Consider the following 18,043-nt stretch of genomic DNA (forward strand, 5'->3'; position numbering starts at 1 on the left):
CCTCATCGGGGTCTCAACCTGACTGCAGTTCTTCGTCGTAACCGACTTGAGTGGGCAAATGCTCACATTCGATAGCGTCTGGCACGTTGGAGAAGTGTTCTCTTCACGGATGAATCCCGGTTTTCACTGTTCAGGGCAGATGGCAGACAGCGTGTGTGGCGTTGTGTGGGTGAGCAGTTTGCTGATGTCAACGTCGTGGATCAAGTGGCCCATGGTGGTGGTGGGGTTATGGTATGGGCAGGCGTATGTTATGGACAACGAACACAGGTACATTTTATTGATGGCATTTTGAATGCACAGAGATACCGTGACGAGATCCTGAGGCCCATTGTTGTGCCATTCATCCACGACCACCACCTCATGTTGCAGCATGATAATGCACGGCCCCATGTTGCAAGGATCTGTACGCAATTCCTGGAAGCTGAAAACATCCCAGTTCTTGCATGGCCAGCATACTCACCGGACATGTCACCTATTGAGCATGTTTGGGATGCTCTGGATCGGCGTATACGACAGCATGTTCCAGTTCCTGCCAATATCCAGCAACTTCGCACAGCCATTGAAGAGGAGTGGACCAACATTCCACAGGCCACAATCAACAACCTGATCAACTCTATGCGAAGGAGATGTGTTGTACTGCGTGAGGCAAATGGTGGTCACACCAGATACTGACTGGTTTTCTGACCCCCCCCAATAAAGCAAAACTGAACATTTCAGAGTGGCCTTTTATTGTGGCCAGCCTAAGGCACACCTGTGCAATATTCATGCTGTCTAATCAGCATCTTGATATGCCACACCTGTGAGGTGGGATGGATTATCTCGGCAAAGGAGAAGTGCTCACTAACACAGATTTAGACAGATTTGTGAACAATATTTGGGAGAAATGGTCTTTTGTGTGTACAGAAAATGTTCAGCTCATGAAAAATGGGAGCAAACACAAAAGTGTTGCATTTATATTTTTGTTCAGTGTAATTCTGACATTAAACCCCATTTAGTTTATGTTTAAAAAGGAAGGAGAAGTAATTTTGAGATCTCGGAAGAAAAGCAGAAAATGCACTTTTACAATGTGGCAGTTAAGAGGTTCAATATCTTCACCCCTACAGCGAAGTTCACAGAGCTTGACTTTTGTCAATATTAGCTGCCCAAAGGCCAGGAACAAGATACAGCTAAAAATAAGTGGGTAGTTATTGACAAATAAATAAATGGTAGAGCTTTGTTGTGAGGTACATAGTGAAGGTTGACAGCTTACTTAAGAAGCATTTCAAGTAACAAACAATTAGCTATGACAAGCACAAAGTGGAGTTGTCTCCAAATTTCTAAAAGAACATGTAGTATATTCTTCTTAGTTTGATTTGGATGCATGAGCCCAAAACTTGAGAATATTGTTAAAATTTTAACAAAAGTAATGTTGCTCAGAAACCAACATTTACCCCCTCAGCACATCTCCAATCGTCCTCCGCATGACTCTTAAGTACAGCAGCGATCAGATCGATGTGGATTCAGCCCCTGAGAGAACAGATAGGATCTTAACAGGATTTCAGGGGGATGTGAATGACGAGACAGCACTTGTTTGGGTGCGCGTGCACCTGTTTTTATTCTTACAAAGTGTGTGCTCATGGTGGAAAATGATGTTGTAACCATGTGTGATTTCAGGCGAATACTCTGTGGTGTAATAGATAATTCATGGGTACACTGGGAAGAAAACACTGTCTCTTTCAGAGGCTTCAGGAGATAAACTTCACTTTTTTTTTCTGCTTCAGCGAGAGAGCAGAGCAAACCTACCATGACAGCGAGGAGAAGGGTGTGTGTGTGTGTGTGTGTGTGCATGCTCCTGAGTGTACAGTATGTTTCTTCCAGTCCAGCTTTTGACAGTTTGATACAGATAAAGAAGAAAGAAGTGATGAGTGATGGAAATTCATCTTGACCATTTCAAACGAGATTACAACTTAACAACCTTTTCCCTAGAACAGATTATTCACTTCCACAGGAGAGGGAAAAATGTAACTAACCAGTTTAAGGGCTAAATATCTTGTCCCACCCAGAAAACCTGTTCAGTCAATTATTCATTACAAACACATTATGATGCTATATTGGCTGCAAATTGGATCCCAATAATTAATACTCGCTTCTGGCAAAAAGAGTGGAGTTTACGTTGGGTTTTTTTTATTTTGTTTTATCCCAGATGTTTTCTGTTAAGAAGTTACAACGTATTGTACACGTATAAGGAACTTAAACAGCATAAGCTATATGTATTCACAAGCCCCTTTCAGACATGCAACCTGCTACATAACTGTGACTGCAATTTTATATGCTGGTCTCATGTCTGAATACGCACCCTCATTTTTTAGTGAGTTGCAACGGCGTTAACACTTCCATCATCCACAGTCTACCTCAATAATATTTTCAGCCATGACAACTGCATGGAAAATAAGCAGCATTAGGGGTGGGCGATACGGCACAAGATCTCCCATCATGGTATGAGTCATTTTATATAAATGATTAATTGGATTTTTTTTGAGGATTAAAAACACATTTAGCACTTCACTGCAGTCAGTCCCAGTGACAGTATGTATCATGATACAGTTACAGTTCTGTAAATTCTGCTAAGAAATACTCCATGTCAGCCCAATGTTACCTTGCGAGGCAGCCAGATTCGTGAGATCTCGCAAAAAAAAGAATCACACAAGAAGTGGCATTGTAGTAGCTCACCTGGTAAAGCATGTACCCCATGTGTAAGTTTGAGTCTGACCTGTTGCACTTTTGTTGCATCTCTCTTTCTATCCCCTTCCTTCCGAATAAAGGCAAAAAATGCCAAAAAAATCAAGCAAGAATCACAAGATCACGCAAGTGTCCAGGCCTGATTTCCTACATAGCCTGTCCCAAATAGTTCCAACTGTCGCATGGTACATACCGTCACATTGCCCAACACTAAGCAGCAGAATTCTCTATCTACTGAGTGATAAAATTGGTGAGAAAATTCATGAGGGCATGCGTTGATGATGGTCATTCATAAAGGCTTCAACAGCAAAATGAGTTTTAAAATCTCAATTCAGTGCTGAATATTTCTGCATCTCTCCTGCTATATCTGAAAGCCATTACGGAACATTAACATAACAACGGCTTATATTTGAATTACAATAAGACTGATGACTGTATGACTTAAACAGATAGTATGAAGCAAGCTATGTGATGTATGCCATGTCTAGAAAGAGCTATAGTTAGGTTCCTGACTAGAAAGTCCCTTGAAACAAGGAAAAGGGATCAAAATACACAAACATATACCAAAAATGTTAATGTCAAATCTAGGAAAGTGACATACATCCAATTAATCTTGTTGTACAATATTTTCTGTCTATCAGCTCCTGAGCTGTTCCAAACCTTCGAGGGGTCCCACCCTGGCTACTCCTTCTCGGTCGACTGGTGGTCGCTGGGCATCACAGCCTATGAGCTACTAAGAGGACAGGTAACGAACAGAGTACCATCTCCATGACCACACCTCAACTCACTTCCGCTTGGCCTGGCACACATTACTGTAGTGAATAATACATATGGCACCTAGACACGAGTGTGCAAGAAGAGTCCTGGTGGTAGGAAAGCAGACATACAGCACGTCCTCTGCCTTCGCAAAACAAGAAGGGGAGGAGGGGGGGACATAATTGGATTTTACATTTAAGCTGACCTTACTGAGGAAGATGTTTAAATGTTTAGTCACAGTGTGAGACGAATCGCTGCAGGAGAATGAGAAAATAGAATCGGAGTTATTTCAAGAGCCATATAATTGGAATTGATTTTTTTTAAATATTATTTATTTAATTTTATGCTGGTCCCATCTGGAGAAGTTTGTCATGGAAATAAACACAGGACATAATGGTTTCACTCAATCTCCCCGCTCTATCAGGCCGAGTCATAGAGCTGAGAGCAGTCTGTTCATCGTGGGCTCAAGTCAGACTGCAGCTGCAGAATTTCCTCTCATATTTCAAGGTTACACAAACTACAGTAACCTCTGACTACACTGACAAGGACCAAGAACACCTGACACTAATCTGGAGCTGTCATGAAGCGTTCCTGAAATCAATTCCTCTATTTAAACATCTTAGTGTTCTGCCTTTCATCCTTCGTCATAAAACTGTCGACGGTTATTTTAGCTGATAACTTTCCATTACACTTTCTAAAATGCATTCTGCTACCTTTCTGACCTCAGTTACACTGTACGCCCACTGAAATATCTTTAGTGCTCAAACTATTTTACCTCAAACCCTCCTTGAACCTTTCTAAAACACGTTTTGTCCTCTCTCTGACCTCAAAGCTGCCGTGTATCTTACCTGCACCATTTACCTTAAGTCTCCTCACTGCCTTAAATCGAGTATACTTTTAACCTTCACTCATTCAGGAGGGATATGCTGAGCACACATTTACACACCCGCAAATTACTTTGAGTGACATAGATGTTTTTTGAAAGTTCCTGTGTAATCTGCGTCATCTACAGCACTTAAACCCTCTCCTAAACTTTCCTTAACCCCTTCTCTCTGCACACCGCCCTCAGCTTCTCCCAGAAAATTCATTTTCACTTCATCCCTCTGTCTCCTAGGGACTTTCTTCAACACCTTTCTCTGACTGCCACATTTCAACACCGTCTATAAAGCATGAATCAGTCTCAGGGCGTTATAAACTAGCCTGTTGGATGTGCAGAATTATTTGACTGCTGAAAATGGAGCGCTACCTCACTATTATCCGGCTCGGGGCACGTTTCGATCCCTTCTCTGCCTTTGCCTCATCTTATCTCTCTCTTAAGGTCCAACCGCATCTTACTGCATTCATGGTTACACTCAGACCGTTTAACTCCTCTCTCACTAGCCATGTTTCCCTGCTGGGCCTGAAACATCTCTCCAAAGCTGCAAATCAATCACTGTCACTTAGTTTTTCCACCTCCAGCCTCTGTTTCTTTTTTCTAAATTAGGACCACAGACACCTCATGGTAAATTTCCAAACAAATGCAAATATATTGTAATACATGAGTCAGTCTGTCCTGTCTGACGTCTGAACATCGACTTGAAAAAGGATATATTACTGGTTATCTGACACCTTATGCCTGCCCTGCATGGGGAACATCTGCCGAATTCGAATAGAATTGACATCATGCATCTACAAGAGCCTGTAATAAAAATGAAGAATGGTGAGCCATCCACCTGGGTTACATGTCACTCCCATCTCTCTTTCATCTCTTCTGTTTCTCTCTTTACTCTGAACTATCTGACAAAGCCGGAATGACATTTAAAGTGTGTCAAAATGAGAGTATTTGCCCATTCAGGCATATGTGAGAGAAACAGGTAAAGGGGCGGATCGTCCACCTCCAACCAGCCTGTCCAGCTAACGCAATACAAGTCGGCAAACCATGGATATGTACCATTTGTACGCTATCCTTTATTGGGTATGTTAACATCTTAATTTTTTTTTTTCACTTCAACAAGGCTGTGGTTAACATATTTATGTCTAGGCACAAAAAACACTTGGTTATGGTTAGGAAAAGATAATGTTTCTGCTTAAATTTCCCGAGTTTTGGTGCCACATTCATGGTTAGGAAAGCAGAGTCTTGCTAAAAAAACAGCTTGTGTGATTGTTGGTCTTGAACAGTGGTCTGCGGCTTGGCAGCTGTCTCACCAAAGTGACAAAGCCTCAATGACAAAGTCAGGTCATACACATGTAATAAGAACGTCACTTTAGTAATGCTGATAGATGCATATGAAACGTACAAATGTAATGTTTCCGTGGTTTGCATAAACATACAATGCCAACATTTTCTCGCGACAACCAGCCTGATCCAGCTGTGCCTTGTCACTGTGTCATTCTCCAACTCAAGTGAGAGGAGTCTCAGTCCTAGACGAAGACCAGTGGGTGGAGAAGGACTGGTGTGAAGGACTGTCAACAAGCTTTCCCTTGTTTTCTGACCCACAGAAAGCCCCCTCACACTGAAAGGCAGAGAGTTTAAGTTGTGTTTTGAAAATAATCCCTTATTCTCCGTTTCCTCTATCATTTGTTCTCATCATTGCAGGAAATGGGTTCACAGAGGGTGAGCATGAAGAGAAGAGGAAGACAGTGTAGAGAGCCAACTGTGGAACAAACTTTGAGACACATACTTTATCAAAGAAACTCCTCCAGGCAGTGCATGGCTATGAATACAGGCCGTCTTTATCATATTTTCTCCTCTCCTCTTTTCAGAGACCGTATGTGATGAGATCCAGTACACCGGCTAACGAGATCCTTCAGACCTTCCACAAGGTCCATCCCAGCTACCCAGCAGCCTGGTCTTTGGAGATGAAGTCTCTACTTAGAAAGGTAAATGAGCAGCACATGCATAATGCACAGTGCACTCAAGGAGCAGAACCATACATGGTATGCATTTACCTCACATTTTCACGATACCTCCCTCACCACCACTCTTTCACAAAACATACCAAAGGTGACTGCTAAGTAGGGCTGCATTTACTATTTTCATTATTGATAATGTGACAGTTATGTTCTTGATTTATCGTTTGGTCTAACTTTACAAAATGGTGAAAAATATGCATCCTAGTTTGTTCAAGTCTAAGCTGATGTCTTGAAATGTCTTTTTTTGTCAGTCCAAAACCCAAATATTTTCAGTTTAATGAGATATAAAACTGAAAAAGGGAGAAAATCTACATATTTGCAATGCTGAAAACAGCATTTTCTGCCATTTTCGCATGAATACTTACTTTAATAATCTAACAAATAATCAATTAACAAAATAGTTGATTATTTTTCTATTGATCGAGTAATAGATTAGTCGACTTATTGTTGCAACTCCACTGCCGAGGACATGTAAATTGTGAAATTTAGGGAGAAATATAAATATCCTGAGAAGTCAAGGCCATTGAAATCAATAAAGATTCATACAACCAGGCAGCAGCTATGTTTCCATCCCAAAGTGATTTGAATCATTGGGAAATGCGCATTAAAAGAAATATGAATCCTGTGTGTTTCCATTAAATGTATGGACTTTGGTGAAAACTACAAACTCGTGCGAGTTTTCCACAGAACCAGAAACAAAACAGGTCTCGCATTCTTCTTCTTCTACGTTTTCTGGCGGTTGGCAACCAGCTTGTAAATGCATTACCGCCTTCCCAACCCGGAGTGCGGATATCACCATGGAGAGAGGTGCGCTACGTCAGACTTAATTCGAACATAACTGTTTCCATTCCCGTTTTGCGAATCAACATTTTTTTGAATCAACATTTTTTTGAATCAACCAAAACCCGGCTAAAGCGAGCGTATTTCAGTTTGTGCAAATCAGGGGATTTTAATTCAAATTTTGGTGTTTCCATCATAATTTTCCGATGCAATACTTCTAGATGCGCATCTAAACAGGCTGATGGAAACATGGCTAGTGACTGATATTTGCAATGAGTGCAAACATTAAACCACATTATAATATACATATTGTATATGTGTATAGCTTGACACCTAGAAGTAACGCCACACTAAATGATGCCTGAGGATGTAACATGTGGCCCTATTTCTTGGATAAACCAGTAATATTTGGGAGGTTATCCATACTCTATTTATAAATTAGGTGTGCTTGATCACCACCAGAAATGATAGCATCATGTTGCTTCTCTTTATCCTTCGGTAATCTGTAAAAAGGTCTGCCTTTTAGTTTCGTTATGTTTTCCCTATGTGAACTCATGATGGCAGATCCTGATGGTTTTTCTATGCCACTCACTGCATAATGAACAAGTGTTCAGTGTACAGTGACTCACGATTCAAAGTGACTATCCCCTGGAAATGTGTAGTGTACTCCAAACCTCTCTCAAATGTGGGTGGATTAAAGTGTCACAGATGCTTGTTTGAATTAGGTCTGCCACACCCCCAGGATGCACTGTGGTCATTTATTCAAACCTGCACTTGCCAACTTCTCACACTACCTGGTGGCAAAACTCTGATACCACAATACTCTGATAGTAACTGTAAACATTATGCACAAGTTCACTAATTAAAAATCATAAATACCTGGTGAGTAAAGCTTTTCTGGGTGGCCCCTTTGCTACTTTGTCGGAGACAGTCTGCACTTTGCTTTTCATTTTGAAATCTTTATCTCCTGTGGGAGGACAATTATCCATACCTGACACCAGCACTTCACTTGGGCAATCAAGGGGCATCTACAGAATTTTAATCAGGGGTAATTTTCATTGTTGCAGCCATGCTTTGTATACTGGGGTTTTACTTATACATGCAAGTCTCACAGCGTGCAGTGTTGCTTTTGAATTATAATCAGGTATAATCAGTATTCAAAAACAGGAGTTGTTGGTGAAGAATGGTGACTCATGGTGTTACACAGAACACAGGTATATAAATCTAAGTTACAACGTCAACACAAGCTCATAAACACACTTGGCACTGAGACTATTAATATCACTCCTTAATTAGGATAATTTAGATGTATATTACTCAATGTAATTAGCACATTTTGAAATCTTACCAGTCTATTTATAATGAACTGTCACAAGTCTGTTCTTGTTGCAATTAAGCCATTGCAGAGCAAACAGATCCACTGTTGCTGTAGCATTTGGTTTTTGTCTTGGCAGAGATCCACTGCAGTCAAACTGTTGCATTGCTTCGTGCTCAGACTCCTCGTACCTCATTGGCATTCCAGTCGCATGTGTAAACGTGTGTGTTTGTGGGAGAGAAAGGGAGAGAGTGTGTGAGTGTGTGAGAGAGAGAGGGATGTAAAGAAAGTGAGAATGTAAGAGGAGAATCCCATGCTCAATACATTTGTCCTTAATCCTCCACACTTCACATCCCCTTGAATCTTCCTCATCACCATCTGTCTCCTACATGTACCTCATTTTCCTCTCTTTCTGTCCCCTCCTTCTCTCTCCATCTTCTCCTGTCCTAACCTCAATACCTTCCACCCCCAACCCCTTTGTCCCTGTATCCTCATTCTCAGACACATCCTTTAGGGCAAACATGTGCTTGCATCTCAGTGGGACTCAGCCTCCAACTTTTTCGAGCCATGCCTCCCCATGGACAATTGTTCTTACTCTAATCCTTTTGTCTCCCTCAGTTGCTGTGCATAGATGTCCAGAAGCGCATTTCCTGTCTAGCAGAGCTCCAGGATCTGGACTACATGTCAGATGTCAACTGGGACGCTGTGCTCAGCAAACAGCTTCCTCCAGGCTTTATTCCCAATGTGAGTATCAGAAATAAACTGAGCTCTGCCTCAGAATGCTACTCCACAAAATGCTCACATCTGAATAGAGCAGAGTTTTTCTGACATCGGCAAAAAAATATCGCACTGCCTTATGCTTTAAAAACGAAATGACGGTCTGTCACAAAAACTGAACAAATATCATACCATAAATTTGCTATCTGTGGATGTTTTAATCCAACTATGTCAGATCTTTGAAAATGGTAGCGTGATTTTGCTCTTTTAAAAAACATCCTGAAACCCCCATCTCTTCTTACTGTTCTCTCATACTTATTCCCACACCAGTAATTCTCCTGAAGGGAACAAAGATGCAAGGGGAAAAAACATGTAGCCAGAACTACCCACTCCTTATCTAATCTTTTCTAGTCGAGCTGTAGACACCACCCCCTGCTGGGCTGAGCTGGATCTCCCACTGAGCGCGTAGACACCCAGATGCAGAATCAGACAAAGCAGCACATGTGTATACATGCCTCCGAGAAAGCCTCTGCATGTCTACGTGCAGCTCCACATGTGGTCTCTGGATCATTATCATGAGCTGAAGATAACACTTGCATTTAATAATACCACTAGGCAGGAAGTCAAGGTGCTTGGTCGGCAAACTGATGTGCTGTGTTCTCTCTCTGTAGTGTCAGGCTGTGCTGCACTGACTTACTGTGCCCAGTTTCAAAGCTGGTACCTGCACATGAGAAAAGACCACATAAGGTCTGAATATCAGTCAAGAGTCCACCTAACAGTTTGTCTCTCATGCAAATGCCATTAGAAAAAAAGTATTAACAATAGCGGTCTTTGGAGTACTTTAATCAAGCAGCATCAATAACTCTTTTGAAAATACTGTAACCATGGAGCTAATCCGTTTTTCCGCTTTAATGAGCACAGATATGATAGAATCATTCAGCTACACTAATAGGGCTGCAGCTAAAGATTGTATTTATAATCTGCTAATTATTTCTGACTAATCGATTCATTTGAAGTCTGTAACAACTCAGAAAACAGGGAAAAGTGCCTGTCACAGTTTCCTTGAGCTCAATATAACATCTTCAAATGACTTGTTTTGTCTAAACAACCAAAATGTGTTCAGTTTATATCACATGAGACAAAAAAGATGCCACTTTTCACAATTCAGAGGCAGGAACCAGGGATTTTTTTCACTTTTGCTTAAAAGATGACTTTAATGGATAACGATTATAACTGTCTTTGTTGCTCTCTTGCACAGATGCACTGATTAAGCAATACAAAAACTATCCTGTATTGTTTAAGTCGAGGAACAAGGTGACAATAACCGTCACTCCTTAGTGCCAGAGCTGAATACATGCAGAATAATGACTGCTGCAAGAGAATAATGACTAAATGACTTTATCTAATTCTAAGTCTATCGCAACTGCAGAGCAGCGGGTATCCCCAGCGGCCAGGCTGGCACAGCAGAGGAAAAACACAGAGGATCGATGGGGAATTGAGAGTGTCTCTCTCTCTAATTATAGGCCTACCCTCTGTCTTTACTCCCTCATAGACCATTAATGTCTGAGCAGGAAGAGAGAACTCAGTCCTAATGTTTTGTTACCTGACTTACCAACATTCAGTCTGCTTTGACTTTATTGGCTTACTGCCGTTTGAGCCTTAAACTTTCCTGGAGAGTAAAAGCTTTCATTGTAACCTATAGTTCATACCAGAGGTGGGTCCAAGCCACTGTTTTGCAGATCACAAATAAGTCTTTGCACTCAAGTCCCAAGTCAAGTCCCAAGTCCTAAACTCTGAGTTTCAAGTCCTAACAAGTCATAATGCACTCTTAACTAAATGTAATGCCATTTTAACAACAACAGCAATAATAGTAATAGTAATATAATATATTAACAGATCACAGATTTTTATATTTACCTTTTGGGAATGTTTCCCTTTAATGACAAGACAGCTATAGATTGAAAGGAAATTTGGGATTGAGAAGGGGAATGACATGGAGCAAAGAGCTGTGGGCTAAAATTGAACCCTGGCTGCAGCCATGGCCTCAGCCTATATCGGTTGCACACTAAATAGGTTTTTAAATTTGTAATTATTTGTTAAAAGTATGTTTATGTGTGTAATTTTTTCCGCGCGTTTTGCATATTGCGGTCATTTTCTGCGTAGTCTTTATACATAAATAAAATTATCTTTGGTATAATTTTTTTTCCATCTGGTGCACTGTGACTTTTTTTTTAAATGTTTATCTCCTGCAACTTGACTGGATGCTGTCAGATTGGTTCAGTTAAAGTGGATTTGGGGACTTGAGCATTGACTTGCTGGGAATGAATTAGTTAATGTTAGTTGATTCAGGGATTGAATTTAATCTTTGGGCTTGGGGGAATGGTATCAAGTGTTTTCCAGTCAAAAGGCCCAAGTATAAGTGATGACACAAGTCATTGGTGTTAAAGACCCAGCTGAGAAGTCTTTTTTGATTTTGTCAAGTTGAGTCTAAAGTCTTAAAATATGTGACTCAATTCTGACTTGTGTCCAAGTTATGTGACTTGTGTCCACACCTCTGGTCCATACTGACTCATTTATAAGTAATCTCAAGTATATTGCAGAAACACTATTACAATGACTGCCACCAAAAGTGTTGTCAAAGTCAAAACCATGGTCATATCACAGTTTTCTTACTTTTACATGTAAACTTGGCATTTAGGGTATGTCTCAGTGTTTGACTATCAATAATTTTTAATGTTTGAACCCATGGATCTGTTGTTGTTGTTGTCGTCTGTTTAATGTATGCTTGTATCTTTCTGTGTCTTTATAGAGGCGAAGACTAAACTGTGACCCCACGTTTGAGCTGGAGGAAATGATCCTGGAGTCCAAACCGCTTCACAAGAAGAAGAAAAGGCTTGCTAGAAAAACCAAGGAGCAAGGATCTGATGGGTCCCCACAGGTAAGGCTTTCAGCTAGACACATTAAATGCAGTAATTGACCAAACAAGAAAATGATAAAAAGGCTTTGTTCCAAAATGAGACACCGACTACTGGGAAAGAATAGCGAGGAAATACTGTTCGAGAGACAGTGGAAGACTTGACGTTGATTTGATTTGATAGATCATCTATAATTTAGATTTAATGTGCTTTTTTCGCCACCAGTGTTCCTCAAAAACATGTTTAAATATATATTTAAATTCATTTTGGTTTATCCTGTCCTTAGTGGGTCATATATGCCTCTTAAAGGTGTCTCTCTCTCAGTGCTCATCATTATTCATTAAAGAAAACTGACCGCTGGTTCCATTTGGCCCCGTTACAGGTAGTAAGTTGCTCCTTAGTTTGTCTTTTAAATGTGTCTGGAGTGCTATTAAGAACGTTGAGGACACATTTTAGAGCTCTGTCCTCCCTCACCTTCATCAGAATAAATGGGCCGTCTGCCTGATGGGTGTATGGGGAAGACAAAGAATGCAATCACCTAGCTCTAGTCTGTTATACTCTCACTCCATTCACATAAATCAGCTGTTGTCCTCTGGGTGTTTACACAAAACAGAGAGGAAATCACTAAAAGGTTAATTTGATCACCCGGTCAAGTGAGACGTGGGGGGAAACACACACACATCATACACCCATAAACACGATGATAGTGAAAGCAGATAGGCACGATAGGCAGCAGAGATTTTATTTTTGCTCAAGTGCAGCAGTGGGACCTGATCAGTGATGTCATTTTTGTTTCAAGGATAACTGCAGCTCAAACGACCTTAAGTCATTTGTGTTTATTTTATCTTAAGTCCAAATAGGACCTTCGTTGTGAAAAAGCTCTGAGCAAACCCTAAAACATTGTTTATGACAAGAAAGGTCGGGTTGACATGTTATTATGCGAGGGCTTTTTCAGGGGCTATATACACAACTGGTATTCTGAAAATAAATATTGCAGGGGCCGACTTTTAGGGGCATTTCCAAGTGATATTATTGTTGGAGCTGCTGTCAATGGCAATGACAATTGGATCGCTTTCCATTTTGCCCAGAGCCTAGCAGCTACTAAAGTTTCCACATTTACTTCAGTTGTCATTTCCGCCACTGGGGATAGTGACTGCAATGAACTTCCATTCAGTGTTTCCCATACAGTGCTTTATCTGTTCATCAGACCACGAATGAGACAAGAATTAGCTAGCTAGCTCACCCTGAGGTCCCTCCACCTCATTCCCAGAAGACAGAGACGGATCGTCAGTTAGCAGCTTTAGCAACTTGAATTAAGACAGTGTAAACCCCAGCGCCGGGAATAACTGCATGCCAGTGGCTAACAGCGGTACTGGGTTTAACTTGTATAGCAGCAGCAGCAGAAAGTTTGCTAAATCGGTGGGGAATTGGGGCAGTCCAGGATCAGACCCCCTTGTGCTAAGGTTTGCCATAGCCACTAACTGAGGGTCAGTGTCTCCCCCCACAAACAAAATGTAACTCTGTGGGAACCAATGGCTTTTGAGATAGCTACAGAAAGCTATCAGAGAAAACAAAAGTGCTATCCCCCTCCTGTTTTAAGTGTGCAATGGTTGGCACACTTCCTTTGTGCTGTACATCAAGCCTTCATTTTCCAGAGAGATCATACACAGTGGCAGACCAAAATGCAAAGTGAGGCTCATAGGAAACCAATTTAAATGTCTATGGTGTCATTATACAAACGATATTACATTCTGCAATCAACATATGTCATAATGATAAGTTAAAGCAAACATGTCAATTTTAACTTATTTACTTTAAATATCTGATGTTTTTTATATATATGGATCTTTGGTCTGCTAATCATATACATTTTCTCCATTCAGTGAAATGGATTTTAGTCAGGAACACTTAAGTCAAAGAAAACTTAATTTCCATTTGCAGTATTATATTTATCAGTATGGCTCTGTTTTGGGGCCTATCAGCTTTTCCTAGGCCATACAGAAAGCCTCTTCCACACACCTATGTGAGGAGCCTAAGGCAGAGAGAGCAAACCTCTCTGCCCTTCCATGTGCAAATGAGGAAAGCCTTAAGGCAGAGAGAGAGCATACCTCTGCCCTTCAACTCGCTTATGTGGAAAGCCTTACGGCAGAGAGAACACACCACTGTGCCCTTCCACGTGCAAACAAGGAAAACCTGAGGCAGGGAGCGCAAACCTCCCTGCCCTTCCATGAAACATGGACTACATGAAAAGCTTAAGGCAGGGAGAACAGCAGCAAAGACACCCCGGGAGCAGACCTTAACCAGCATTAATGACAAACAGAAATGACATTGATAAGTCAGACACAACATGAAAAGGAGGAGATGGGATGGAGGGGGGTTGCAAAGTGGCTTGCAGAGGAAGCAGCAACAGTAGGCAGGCCAGCACAGTTTAAATAGGGCGCCCTGAATGAGATTTGCCAATTGGTTGCATAGAAAGGAATCATATGATCTATCAGCTGACTCCCTTCAGTCAGTTGATTGGCTGTTGGCGATCAGCTGAAGTAGCTGGGATGCGAGCTGAGCTTGACGTCAGGTCCTGCCTGAACTAACGCTATACTCAATTTGATAACAAAATGATGGTAAAATGTCATTTGTCACCACTGACCATGCTACAGTTTTTGACCATTGCCACACTACTTGCTGGAGATCAAACAGCTAATAAAACAATGAGTCAGTCATATGTAAATGTGTAAGAGATACAGTAAATGGTAGATTTACTGAAGCCAGCTTTCTACACTAAAACACGTTCCTGCTACAAGAAACATTTTAGTAACGAACCCTTAAAACAGATCAGTTCTGTTTATCAGAAGAAATGTATTTACAGTACAGGAGTCAATCGATTGGTACAACAGGGAAGTGACACACTGCAGTCTAGGCTTCTGTCCAGTTTTCAGTCTTTAGATTTTTCAATTTCGACAGTAAAAGCTCAGAGAGATCCAGCAGTAATGAGAAGAAAATAAGTCATAGTTTCATTTGTGTGCTTTTACCAGTAATAGAGCAGCAGTGTGTGTTGTGTGTGTGGGTGTGTTGGGAAACTTGCCTTCACACATATGGTATGCACAGACAACCTACGCACACAACCTAACCTACGGCACACACACATACAACCTATGTCATTACAAAGTCAATAAGTTTGGACCCTCTCCCACTGTTTGGCACATTAGACCAGTTTATGGGACTCTTTTCTAATAGGAGTGAAGCAATTTGTGTGGTCTAGACTCCAGAGCAAATACCTTGCCAGCTCGCAATAAGAAGTCAGTGCCGGTCCAAAGTGTGCCATGTTTTATGAAAGCTGACAGCTGCTTGTGGAGACCTGCCTGTGTGTATATATCGGTGATATCTCACTGTGCAGCCAGGCAACATTCGTCATCCCTTGGCCCATTCGGACAAAGAGAAAGTCCCCTATTCTAATGAAATAATCACAGTAGCCATTACGTGAGACATTTGTTAAGTTTATGGACACAGATGACAGTGTACGGTCAGACTAAGGAAAAGAAATTGTACTCTTTGTACTCTTGTGGCTTGCATTCTCTAATAAAATCCCCTCATTTATTCTGGTATCACAGGAAACATTTGATTGATGCAGCTTGACTGAAACTAGCGTTAATCATATTCAGCTGTATTTGCTTGACAGATTTTCCACATGAAAACAAAGAAAGCCAATTTAAACAAGTACTACAGTTAATCTTATACTGTAGGAGGTTTTATGAAGATCACTGAAGTGTATTAGTAGTAAATAGTGGTAATGGCTGTGGTTTGCTGAACTCTATTGAAAAGATGAAAAACAGAGGACTACAGAAAGAAAGTCCTGTTAAACTCCCTCTCTGAAGCCATGCCATTTTAGCACCATAACACCAGCCAACAGAGTCTGGGGCATTGTTCCTCCCTTTTAAAGCACCTTCCATAAACCTCAGTGTCACTTTTGATGGTGTTTTTGATAAACAAGTTTGTTCAGAAAATTGAGCTCTTGGTAAAGAACTATATTCAAAATTGGAGTCGTATTTTTTCTGGACAGCCTGGAGAGAACTTCCAAGCCTGCGATTAAATCTCCCCATCTTTTTTTTTTTTTAAGATGTTCTAGTCTGTAATTAGCCTTGGGTGTATCTCCTGTTGTGTGGATCCTGTTCAGTAAGCGGTGGCCAAAGTGTCTTGCATCTAAAGGCCCTATCCCATTTCTCATTTTTACCCCTACCTCTTGTTTTCTAGTGCCACCTTGTCCCTTGGAACAGAGTTACAAGGGGTAGTGGTTAAAATATTCCACTATGAAATGGGAAAACCCTTTACGACTGTAATATGTCATTGGTTGTCATTGATAGTTGTCATAAACACACAAGCCTTGGCTAGGTGCCCCGATCAGTTGGGGTTCAGTCCCTTGCTCAAGGGCACCTCTGCAGTGCCCAGGAGGCGAAATGGCACCTCTCCAGCTGCCAGTCCATGCTCCATACTTGGTCCACAGGGGGGATTTGAAATGGTGACTCCCCAGTTCCTTAGCCAAGCCCCTATGGACTGAGCTCCTGCCGCCCCTAATGCCAGACATTGTGAATATGCTGTCCTCTGCTGTGATGATTTCATTTGCATGTTTTTTGTACCTCACTAAATTTCTTGCATATAGGTGTGTGTATGAATCATTGCTGAAACCATAAATGGCAACCGGCTAATCAGCTAAATACCACCCTGTCACTCCTCCACTTTTAGGAGGAACCATGCACTCAAATACACCTTTCACCTTTCGTTCAAAATGATTTGTTTGACTGGCACACTATTCAAGTAGTCCAGTTTTGCAGCGCATGCTGGTCTGTCTGTCTATCAGGGAGAATACTCATTTTACTGTCTATAAATATCAGCTTGTGTTTGTGCAGCACTTTTCCATATCCATTTACAAAGGACCTGTGGGGCCACTTGTGATGGATGCATGTGAAAGAAACTGAGTGCTTGATGTGTGTGTGCATGTGAAAGCGAGAGAGGGAGATAGTCTGTGCAGCCTTTCTGAAGCATAGCAGATCAATATTGAATGAAGTAAGCTAGTTGCCCTAATGCCCATCCCAGCCAGCTTCATACTCATTACCCCGAGGCTGCTCTGTATTCTTTCTGCATATTCCTCCTCTCCACTCCAACTTTATTTCTCCTCCCTTGTCCTCACACTCCTTCCACGATTCTGTCTGCAAGTCGCTCTCCACCCATACAGCATAGGACCCCTTCCTCATCCATTTTTCTAGCTCCTCTTTTATCTCTCTGTCGCTGCCTCCTTGTCGCCGCCACGCTCATAATGTAGCATAGAATTAGCTCAATTAAATCACTGATAATATACAGCAGAAAATTGGACTTGTGCTGTGAGAACTAAATAAACTGTTGGACTCCCATCTCACACACATTCCCACACATCTCTCTCCTAATCAGAGATGTCACTCTATTATTTATTGCATGTATGAAATACACTAGAAACCTGTCCTATTCAATGTATTTAGAAAATGTAGAGCAGGGTACATAAGAAACAATACCAGTGCTATTGTCCATACTGCATGTGGATAGAGTTTTGAGTATAGCCATCTGAATAACCTGACTGTAATAATGTCAACTCAAGAGAGTGTAGTGTTGTCACGGTACCAAAATTGGGACCCACGGTACGATACCAGTTAAAGTGTCACGGTTCTGCGTAGTATCACGATACCAGAGCAAAAATTAGGCAGATGTGCCTTTTGTCATTTATAAAAAGATAAATCACTTTTCTATAATACATCAATGATATTTCAATGGAATAAATTACTTACTGACTTATTCATACTTCAAAAACAGCATCAATAAGTGATTAACATAGGGGGGGATCAAAATGAAATAAATAAATTAAATAAAAATCAACCAGCCACCCTCCTCCCCTGACAAGTTAAGAACAGTCCCTTCAGTGCGGTGAGGT

The 18,043-nt window shown here is 41.2% G+C and overlaps 1 protein-coding gene across 1 annotated transcript in view; it reads left to right on the plus strand.

The window, feature by feature from the left end:
* stk32a (serine/threonine kinase 32A) overlaps positions 1-18,043 on the plus strand; it is a 92,728-nt gene that overhangs the window by 61,570 nt on the left and 13,115 nt on the right. The window contains exons 8-11 of the mRNA XM_033633613.2: positions 3,360-3,463; positions 6,217-6,333; positions 9,080-9,205; positions 11,988-12,116. Of these exons, the coding sequence (XP_033489504.1) occupies positions 3,360-3,463; positions 6,217-6,333; positions 9,080-9,205; positions 11,988-12,116 (476 nt within the window). The remainder of the gene's footprint in view (positions 1-3,359; positions 3,464-6,216; positions 6,334-9,079; positions 9,206-11,987; positions 12,117-18,043) is intronic.

Source organism: Epinephelus lanceolatus, chromosome 11, assembly GCF_041903045.1.
Source record: "Epinephelus lanceolatus isolate andai-2023 chromosome 11, ASM4190304v1, whole genome shotgun sequence".
Taxonomy (NCBI): Eukaryota; Metazoa; Chordata; class Actinopteri; order Perciformes; family Serranidae; genus Epinephelus; species Epinephelus lanceolatus.